The sequence below is a fragment of the Aquarana catesbeiana genome, linkage group LG06 (assembly GCF_042186555.1).
Source record: "Aquarana catesbeiana isolate 2022-GZ linkage group LG06, ASM4218655v1, whole genome shotgun sequence".
NCBI classification, from domain to species: Eukaryota; Metazoa; Chordata; class Amphibia; order Anura; family Ranidae; genus Aquarana; species Aquarana catesbeiana.
The window spans coordinates 17,598,998-17,609,938 of NC_133329.1; the positions used below are offsets into that span (position 1 = coordinate 17,598,998).

The window sequence follows — 10,941 nt, forward strand, 5'->3', positions numbered from 1 at the left end:
GATGTCATTGGTCAATAGGAGGTCGGCAGCTAGAAGGATGTAATGGTGCACAATGTAAAGCCGTGGCTTTGTGTAACTGAATGATGGGCTTCATCCACACACCGGCTTATATACAATTTTTGGGCAATTTTTAGGCATTTTGCCAAGGCACCCCTGCAGAAACCTCAAGGCACCCTTGGCACCTCCAAGAAGACCACTGCCTTGCTAAAGAAGCTGAGGGTAAAGGTGATGGACTGGCCAAGCATGTCTCCAGACCTAAACCCTATTGATCATCTGTGGGGCATCCTCAAACGGAAGGTGGAGGAGCGCAAGGTCTCTAACATCCACCAGCTCTGTGATGTCATCATGGAGGAGGGGAAGAGGACTCCAGTGGCAACCTGTGAAGCTTTGGTGATCTCCATGTCCAAGAGGGTTAAGGCAGTGCTGGAAAATAATGGCGGCCACACAAAATATTGACACTTTGGGCCCAATTTGGACATTTTCACTTAGGGGTGTACTGACTTTTGTTGCCAGCGGTTTAGACATTAATGGCTGTGTGTTGAGTTATTTTGAGGGGACAGCAAATTTACACTGTTATACAAGCTGTACACTCACTACTTTACATTGTAGCAAAGTGTCATTTCTTCAGTGTTGTCACATGAAAAGATAGAAGAAAATATTTACACAAATGTGACTGAGGGGCGTACTCACTTTTGTGAGATACTGTATTTACTCGGCGTAACATCATCTTTCACATTATACAAAAAAAATGGGGCTAACTTTAATGTTTTTTTTTTTTTTTTTTTTTCCATTCATGAGAGTGTTTTTTTTTTTTCCGAAAGCAATTGCGTTTGAAAAAACGATTCGCAAACACCGTGCGGCATAAAAAATTGCAACACCCACCATTTTATTCTTTAGGGTCTCTGATAGATAGAGATATATATATATATATATATATAGATATAGATATATATATATAGATATATATATATATATCTATATATATATATATATATATATATATATATAGATATAGCTACCAATCAGAGACCCTAAAGAATAAAATGGTGGGTGTTGCAATTATATAAATAAATAAATAAATAAATGTTTGGGGATAAATTTGTGGCAACAAAAAAGTCAATTTTTTACATGTAGGAGCGAAGTGTCAGAAATGACCCGGGTACGAAGTGGTTAAAAACTGCTGAGTAAATAAAGTGAGTGATCCAATCCACACAAGTACAAAGGTGCGTCCCCCCCCCCCCATGATACACTCACCAAATATCCAGCACCTCTTACACAATGAGGAGGTCAGAGGGCACTCCGTTTAAGCAAAATAAGCATTTAACCCCTGCAGTGCTGTGAGTGGCCTGAAGGGGTTAAATAAACACATAAAGTCAAAACTTTAGTAGTTTTGGATGGAGTGGAGAAGGATTAGAATCCCTGTCAGGTTTTTATTGCCGTCTGTGCCCCCCCCCCCCGTTACAGAGATTACGCCGCCCTCTCTGTGTGTTCTGTTTTACCCGTACCATCAAAAGTAAAACAAAATCCCAAATTTTGGGTTGTCACCAGGACAGGAATAAAAGGTATAAACCTTCCAATGGGGGACAGCCAAAAAGGTGACAGGGGTTATAACCCTTCATTACTTTATTATGAAAAAAAAAATAATGTTTTCCCTATAGTTCTAAAGATATGCAAGTTATGTTTATCACATGTAGTTATTCTATTATTTATATTATTAAGGGGCACCAAATGGAAATTTTCAGTGCCGAAACCGAAAATTCAGGAAGCACTTGGCCAAAACAAAAGCTGACCTCTTTTTTAACCTCTTGCCGACATCATTATATGGCGGCAGGTTTGTGCGGCTGCGCTAACCGCTGTAGTTGTACGTCGGCCGCTTTTAAAGGTATAGGGGGTGCGGCTCCTGAGACAGAACGGGGATCCGTCAATGTAAACAGACAGATCTCCGCTCTATCAGGGGAGCACAGTGTGATCGTCTGTTACCAGTAATCAGGAACAGCGATCTCTCGCTCTTCTCTCTCCTTCTCCAGTCAGTCCCCTCAAGCTTGAGAAAGGAGCGCGCACCTCATGGATCCCCCTTGGTGCGCACGCTCAGAAACGCGTCGCTTCACGGCAGTACGGTCACTTCATTGAGCTCTGCACTACGGCCCTCTCTGCGATTGTCCGACCGCGCTCCCAGCCTCGCTTTGGATCCCGCCCGAATACCGGAGGTATCCTGTGGAACAGGACGCCGGATGCATGGGCAAAGAAAACACAGCACCATCCTGATGCAGAAACCGGATGTGTCTACACTGGACTCCCCCCTGTGCTCTACAACTGATATCTACATGTGAGCGTTTTGAGTGTTTTAATGCATTTGGCTATTAAATTTAAACAACAGTCTTACTAAGAGGCGTCTGTTGCTTTGTTTTTCTCTCAACTGTGATGTGAGGAGGGCCTCCGATGGGCGACCACACGACCTGAGGAGGGCCTCCGATGGGCGACCACACGACCTGAGGAGGGCCTCCGATGGGCGACCACACGACCTGAGGAGGGCCTCCGATGGGCGACCACACGACCTGAGGAGGGCCTCCGATGGGGACCATGATGTAAGAGGGGACTCCTAGGGTCAACTTTGATGTAAGGAGTCCTCTCTAACATCAGGGTCACCATCAGAGCCACTCCTTACATCAAAGTTCCCATAAGAGCCCCTCCTTACATCACGGTCCCCATCAGAACCCCCCCCTCCCTTACATCAAAGTTGACCCTAGGAGGCCCCTCTTACATCAGAGTCCCCATAAGAGACCATCCTTAAAGAGGAGTTCCACCCAGGGGGGGGTGTCAAAAAAAAAAAAAAAAAAAAAATTTAAAAGTCAGCAGCTACAAATACTGCAGCTGCTGACTTTTAATTGGACACTTACCTGTCCCAGGGTCCAGTGATGCGGGGGAATCGAAGCCCCGCTCATCCCCCCCCTCAGCTCGTCGGCATTTCAACTGTGGGCGCCGGGCTGTGGCATGTGCGAGCGGCGCCGCGATTGGCCGCTCAATCACCTGGGACCTGTAATGGGTCCTAGATGATTGACAGGAGGGGGGGAGCAGAGCGGAGCCCTTCCTGTGCCGAGGGGGAAGTGATGTCACCAGCCCAGGCAAAGGAACAGGCAGACTACAAGGGACCCCCTAGCAACAGGCATTTAGAGGTAAGTGGAAAAAAAAAAAAAAAAATATATATCCAAATGTTTTTTTTTTTTTAGAATTTTTCCAGGTATTTGTTTTTTGAGTGGAACCCCACTTTAAATCAGGTTCTCCACCAGAGCCCCCACCTTACATCAAGTCCACCCTAGGAGTCCCCTTTTATTTTAGGGCCCTTTTAGAGCCCCCCCTTACATCAAAGTCAACTTCAGGAGCTCCCCCGCCTTTCATTAAAGTCTGCCTTAGGAGCCTCCCATAGATCAGAGTTCCCATAAGAGCCCCCCCCCCCCCCTTTACATCAGCGTGCCCATCACATCAGAGTCTGACATCCCCGCTCCGCCACTCTCCTCTTTGTCAAATCAGAGAAAGCTTTGCATTCATTCAGAAAAAAACAAAGAGATCTCTGAAGAGCATCTGTGCTGAGAGGCCAACCTCCTGTGCTGACAATGCATGAGCCCGGCCAATCAACACGAGACCTGGAAGACAGTGGAGATCAGTGTAGTAGCATTGTATTAGCAGTACTGTCTACTTTAGTGATTTCCAGCTCTCAGGGGCATTGACCAGGTATGATATCAACACAAGCTCTGAATGTATTTGGGGAGAATGAATGAGCCAATCGTGTTAGCAGGGGGATGAGAATTTTGGGAAAGATCCTAAATAAACACACAAAGATGCTCAGAAATCTGCCAGGTTTATTGTCATAATACATAACCGTCTGCTGTTCCTCACACAACCAGCAAAGGTTCCTGGTCTTATTGCCGTTCCTCATATCACCTGCAGTGGTCCTGTTTTTTTTTTTCCCACCGTTCCTTACACAACCTGCAGTCTTATTGTTGTTCCTCAAACCACCAGCGGGGGGGTGTCGCGGTCTTCTTGTTGTTCCTCAAACCATTAGCAGGGGGTCGCGGTCTTCTTGTTCCTCAAATTACTAGCATGGGGTCGTGGTCTTTCGCGGACACCACCACGTCCACCTTTCCCTCCAGTCTCTTCTCAATCTGCCTCCGGAACTCCTTCAGATACCCCCGCTCTGAATTGCTGTGTTCGCACAGGATGACGGTGTGACCCTCCGCCACCGCGTCCAGCACTTCATGATGGGACATTTCACCTGCCGGGAGGGAGACAGACAAAGTTTGAGTGGGTGAATAATTGGAGACTTATGGGAACAAATATTACACAAGTCCTTATGGACAGCACAGATATATCCAGCTTGGTTGGGAAGGCACGATGACAACTTTTTTTTTTTTTTTTTTTTTTTTGAGGACAGGCAGACTTACAAAAAGGAGGAAAAAAAGACGTCCTCCTCAGCTTTTATAGGGGTGCAATAGAGAGAGTACTGGGGACACCCCATGTCTGATCATGGCAAGGTATGGGCATGGCTCAAAATGGGAAAGTCCAAAGAACAGTATAGGCATTAAGGTACAAAGATTGTGAAGAGAAGTAAAGTGGAAACAAATGATCACAATGGAATCTAGCAATAACAAAAGAAAAAAAGAGAAAAAAAGAGAAAAAGAGAAAAAGAGAAAAAGAGAAAAAGAGAAAAAGAGAAAAAGAGAAAAAGAGAAAAAGAGAAAAAGAGAAAAAGAGAAAAAGAGAAAAAGAGAAAAAGAGAAAAAAAGAGAAAAAGAGAAAAAAAAGAGAAAAAGAGAAAAAGGAGAAAGAAAACCTGTACTGTAGTAGAAGACACAATGATGGAGATGGGTAGACATCGTACTTCCAGCAATACAGGTTTTTCTGCAATTTGGACGTGTCATGTTTAAAGTATTTTGCAGCGATAAATGGTTTTCAAATTCTTTTTACAAATAAATATGTGAAAAGTGTGTGTGTGTGTGTGTGTGTGTGTGTGTGTGTGTGTGTGTGTGTGTGTGTGTGTGTGTGTGTGTGTGTGTGTGTGTGTGTGTGTGTGTGTATTTGTATTCAGTCCCCTTTACTTTGATACCCCTAACTAAAAAACTAAAATCTAGTGGAACCAATTGCCTTCAGAAGTCCCCTAATTAGAAAATAGAGTCCACCTGTGTATAATTTAATCTCAGTATAAATACAGCTTTTCTGTGAAGCCCTCAGAGGTTTGTTTGTGAATCTTAGTAAACAAACAGCATCATGAAGGCCAAGGAACACACCATACAGGTCAGGGATAAAGTTGTGGAGAAGTATAAAGCAGGGTTAGGTTATAAAAAAAAAAAAAAAAAAATAAAAAATCTCCCAAGCTTTGACCATCTCACGGAGCTCTGTTCAATCCATCATCCGAAAATGGAAAGAGTATGGCACAACTGCAAACCTACCAAGACATGGCCGTCCACCTAAACTGACCGGCCGGGCAAGGAGAACATTCATCAGAGAAGAGCCAAGAGGTCCATGGTAACTCTGGAGGAGCTGCAGAGATCCACAGCTCAGGTGGGAGAATCTGTCCACAGGACAACTATTAGTCGTGTTCTCCACAGATCTGGCCTTTATGGAAGAGTGACAAGAAGAAAGACATTGTTGAAAGAAAGTCATAAGAAGTCCTGTTTGTAGTTTGTGAGAAGCCATGTGGGGGACACAGCAAACATGTGGAAGAAGGTGATCTGGTCAGATGAGACCAACATTTTACTTTTTGGCCTGAAAAGCAAAACGCTATGTGTGGGGGAAACTAACACTGTACATCACCCTGAACACACCATCCCCACCGTGAAACATGGTGGTGGCAGCATCATGTGGTGGGGATGCTTTTCTTCAGCAGGGACAGAGAAGCTGGTCAGAGTTGATTAGAAGATGGGTGGAGCCAAATGCAGGGCAATCTTAGAAGAAAACCTGTTAGAGTCTGCAAAAAACTTGACTGGGGCGGAGGTTCACCTTCCGGCAGGACAACGACCCGAAACATACAGCCAGAGCTACAATAGAATGGATTAGATCAAAGCATATTCATGTGTTAGAATGGCCCAATCACAGTCCAGACCTAAATCACATTGAGAATCTGTGACAAAGAAGAATGGGCAAAAAATGTCTTCTTGATGTGCAAAGCTGGTAGAGACATCCCCAAAAAGACTTGCAGCTGTAATTGCAGAGAAAAGGTGGTTCTACAAAGTATTGACTCAGGTGGGTGCTATACAAAATGTACCCCACACACTTTTCACTTATTTGTAAAAAAAAAAAAAAAATAAAAAAAATAATATATTGAAAATTGTTTATCAATTTTCCTTCCACTTCACAATTATGTGCCAGTTTGTGTTAATCTGTCACATAAAATCCCAATAAAATACATTTACATTTTTGGTAACATGAAAATGTGGAGAAATTCAAGGGGTATGAATACTTTTTCAAGGCACTGTACACACACACAAACACCATTAGAAAAGAACACCGGTTCCTCTTACAGGATAGCAGGACTAAGTGCTTAGGAATATGTTTCACATACAGAGCACCTTACCTGTCAGGTAGAGATCAGCAGGGACTCCGCTGAGGATGCTGCTTCCTGAGCCGGCACACACGGCCATCACACTAATGCAGGATTCTGGGAGTAGAAGAACCGTATACTGTTATACGCTTTAATACTAATCAAGAAGGAGAAATAAGGATCCTAAGGGGCAGAGAGACATAAAGCATGTCATTCTGAAAGAAGGGAGGCGAAAGAAGGGAGGCGAAAGAAGGGAGGCGAAAGAAGGGAGGCGAAAGAAGGGAGGCGAAAGAAGGGAGGCGAAAGAAGGGAGGCGAAAGAAGGGAGGCGAAAGAAGGGAGGCGAAAGAAGGGAGGCGAAAGAAGGGAGGCGAAAGAAGGGAGGCGAAAGAAGGGAGGCGAAAGAAAGGCTAAGGGTCTTCAAAGAGAAGGAGAAGAGATGAGCGTAATCATGAAGGAGGAGAAGATAAGCGTCATCATGGAAGAGAAGCTAAGCATCGTCATGGAGGAGAAGAGAAGGCAAGTGTCATCATGGAGGAGAAGAGAAGGTAAGGATCACCATGGAGGAGAGAAGAAGGTAAGAGGTCATCATGGACGAGGAAAGGAAAAGGTAAGCAATATCAAGGAGAAGGAAAGGGTCATCATGGAGGAGTAGAGGAGAAGGCAAGGGTCATTATGGAGAAGGAGAATAGAAGATGAGCATCATCATGGAGAAGGGAAGATGAGAGTCATCATGGAGGAGAAGAGATCAGCATCACCATAGAGAAGAGAAACATCATCGTGGAGGAGAAGAGAAGCTAAGTGTCATCATGGATGAGAAGAGGAGAAGGTAAGGTTATCATGGAGAAGTAGAGGATAAAGGTAAAGGTCATTCTGGAGGAAGAGAGAAGAAGGTAAGGGTCATCATAGACGAGGAGAGGAAAAATGTAAGCGTTATCAAGGAGAAAGTAAGAGGTCATCATGCAGGAGTAGAGAAGGTAAGGGTCATCACGGAGAAGGAGAGGAGAAGGTAAGAGTCATCATGGAATCATGGAGGGGGAGAGGAAAAGGGTAACAGATATCTAAAAGGTGTCGAGGAGAAGGCAGGGGTCATCATAGAGGAGAAGAGGAGGAAAGAAGAAAATAATGGTCATCATGGAGAAGTAGAGGCTAAAGGTAAGGTTCATCCTGGGAGGAAGAGAGAAGAAGGTAAGGGTCATGATGAAGGACAGAACTAGGGTCATGAAGAAGGAAGAAAGTAGAAGGTAAGGGTCATCATGGAGGACAGAACTAGGGTCATGAAGAAGGAAGAGAGTAGAGGTAAGGGTCATCACGGAGGAAGAGAGTAGAAGGTAAGGGTCATCACGGAGGAAGAGAGTAGAAGGTAAGGGTCATCACGGAGGAAGAGAGTAGAAGGTAAGGGTCATCACGGAGGAAGAGAGTAGAAGGTAAGGGTCATCACGGAGGAAGAGAGTAGAAGGTAAGGGTCATCACTGAAGACGAGAGTAGAAGGTAAGGGTCATCACTGAGGACAAGAGTAAAACGTAAGCATCATCACGGAGGAGGACAGGGTAAGGGTCATCATGGAGGAGGAAGAGAAGAGAAGAAGAGGATAAGGTAAAGGTCATAATGGAAAAAGAGCATAAGGTATGGGTCACGTTGGAGGAAGATAGAACAAGGTAAAGGTTATCAGAGAAGGAAAAAGGAGAAGGTAAGGGTCATCAGTGAAGAGGAGAGAAGGTATAGACCATAATGGAGAAGAAGAAGGCGAGCGCTCACCTAGAGCCTTCCCTCTTCCAGTGCCAGACGGAGGTCACCCACTCTCAAGTAACGTTTGATGCGTTCCACGGCTGCAGAAATGGACACTGGCTCAGACAGAGTGCAGAGACGCCCCATGCCTGTGTCCTGTAGGGGGGGCTGCAGAGACAAAAATTTAACATAAAAACAGTTACATTTTTGGAAAAAAAAAAAAAAAAAAAAAAAATTTATAGAGTTATGTACCTGGTAACTTTTTTTAAGAAGTCTTCCAGGGCAGCATCTGAGAGATAGGCTCCTCCTCCCTGAAAGAGGAAACACATTAGTCCACCATTATAAATTTCACAGTCTTACCTGCGTGCCTCAGTTGTATTAAAGCACCAAAGGAAATCTCAGTTAGTTGAAAAGCTCCCCCGTTGTACCTGGTATTTGTCGTTTCAAGGGTGGGAACCAGTGCTGCCCTGGAAGACTTCTTAGAAAAAGAGTTACAAGGTACCTAACTATTTTCTGGAATCGTCTTCCAGGGCAGCATCTGAGAGGATGTATCAAGCAATACTTACTAGGGTGGGGATAGAGACTGGAGCACCTTGCGACCAAATGCCTGGTCTTGGTAAGACAGCTGGTCTATACGGCAGTGCTTTGCGAAGGTACTGAAGCTCGACCATGTCTCTGCCCTGCAGATCTGCTCAGGAGTTGCCCAGGCTCCAGTTGGGTGTGCTCTGATCCCGTTTGGCGGAGTGAGGTTTTGTGCCTCATAGGTCGTCTGAATGGCAATTCTTATCCATCTGCTGATGGTATTCTTGGAAGCCTGTTTCCTTTGTTGACTCCTGGGTAAAGGACAAAAAGGGAGGTCGTTCTTCGCCACTCCTTCGTTCTTTCAAAGTATGTTATGGAGTGTTTTTCTTACATTGAGTTTGTTGTAAGTGTCTCTTCTTTTGCTAGTCATAGTTTTTGGAAGCGAAGGTATGATGATATTTTGGGTTCTATGGAAGGTCGAGGAGACCTTGGGTAGAAAGGCCGGGTCTGGAGAGAGAATTAATTTTGTCTAATTGTATTAGGCAGTATGGTTCCATTATAGACAGAGCTTGGATTTTACTCTCTTCTGGCTGATACTAGGGCCACAAGAAGTGCAGTCTTTAGAGTGAGGTTTTTGTCTGAGCTATCTTCCACTGGTTCAAATGGAGGAGAAAGAAATCCTCTAAGCACTGTGGCCATGTCCCAAGTTGGGGGTTCTATTCATTTTGACTGATCTAGCTCTTTTAAGCGACATTAGGAATCGCTTTATCAGCGGGTCCTCTGCTAGTCTGTTGTCCATGAACGAGGACAGTGCTGCAACTTGTACCTTTAGCGTGCCTGGGGAAATATTTTTGTCTGCTCCATCTTGTAGGAAATCCAGGATTGTTGGGATTATTCCTCTGTTGGAAATTGGTTTGTTTCTGTTCCAAGAGACAAACTTTTTCCTCACTTTCTCGTAGATTGCCCTAGTCAAGGGCTTCCTGCAGTTTAAGATGGTATTGATTACCTTGTCTGACAGTCCTTTGTTCTGAAGTCTTACCCTTTCAGTAACCAAGCCGAAAGCTTCAGGATTCGGTGATTCGGGTGGTTGATTGGGCCCTGTGACAGGAGATCTGGCCGGTCCGTCAGTGTCAGCTGAGGTTGGATGCTGAGGTTTTTCAAGTGGCTGAACCATGCCCTTTTGGAACAGTGCGGTGCTATTAATATCACTGTTGCTCTCTCTGCCTTTATTTTTTTTAATTACCCTTGGTATTATAGCAGTTTGAGGGAATGTATAGCATAGTCGCAATCCCCAGCTTTGGTTGAAGGCATCTACTCCGCTGTCGCCATCTGAGGGGTCCAGCGAGAAGAATGTTGGAGATTTTGTATTCGCTCTGGAGGCGAATAGATCTACCTCGGATACTCCCCACTTTTGAGTGATTTGTGCAAAGATTGTTTGGTTCAGTGACCACTCCGTCTGTTTTATGATTTTTCCGGCTCAGGAAGTCTGCCAGTGTATGGTCTGTTCCTTTCAGATGAATACCTGATATTGACTTTATGTTTGATTCTGCCCATAGTAGGATAGTCTCCCTCAGCTTCATCAAGCTTCGGGACTTTGTCCCACCTTGCCTGTTTAGGTATGCCAGTCGTGGTGTTGTCGATTGCACCTTTACGTCTCTCCCCTGTATCACTGGTTTGAACGCTTTTAATGCTTCCCCCACGGCTTTCAGCTCTCTCCTGTTTGAGGAGGCTTGGGACCATTTGGAGGTCCATTTTCCCTGTGAGCAGAGGCCCTCCATGTGTGCTCCCCAGCCTAGGACGCTTGCATCGGTGGTGATCCTGATTGGATTGAGCCCATTTGTGCCTTAGGATGTATCGAAGCGGATTGAGTCACCATTGGAGCGTTTGACGGAGGTCGGAATCGGAATGTACCTGTCTAGGGATGAGTGGCTGCCATCCCATTGGGACAGAATGTAGTTCTGTAGAGGTCTCATGTGGATCTGTGCCCAGGTGATAGCTGGAATAGAAGACGTCATCAGCCCTAGTAGGGCCATTCCTTGTCTGATTGTTATGGCGTGGTTTCTCTTAGGGAGGTTACTGCCTATGTGATTCTTTCGTTCTTTTCTTCCATCTTTCATTAATCTGGAGTCCAGTACATAGCCCAAATATACCACTCTC

At 44.9% G+C, this 10,941-nt stretch overlaps 1 protein-coding gene across 1 annotated transcript in view; it reads right to left on the reverse strand.

The window, feature by feature from the left end:
• Positions 1 to 3,837: 3,837 nt before the first annotated feature.
• The window catches only part of NIF3L1 (NGG1 interacting factor 3 like 1), a gene marked incomplete in the record, with an annotated part of 13,342 nt that continues 6,238 nt past the window's right edge, over positions 3,838 to 10,941 (reverse strand). The window contains 4 exon segments of the mRNA XM_073635405.1: positions 3,838 to 4,270; positions 6,569 to 6,652; positions 8,293 to 8,313; positions 8,316 to 8,430. Of these exon segments, the coding sequence (XP_073491506.1) occupies positions 4,086 to 4,270; positions 6,569 to 6,652; positions 8,293 to 8,313; positions 8,316 to 8,430 (405 nt within the window).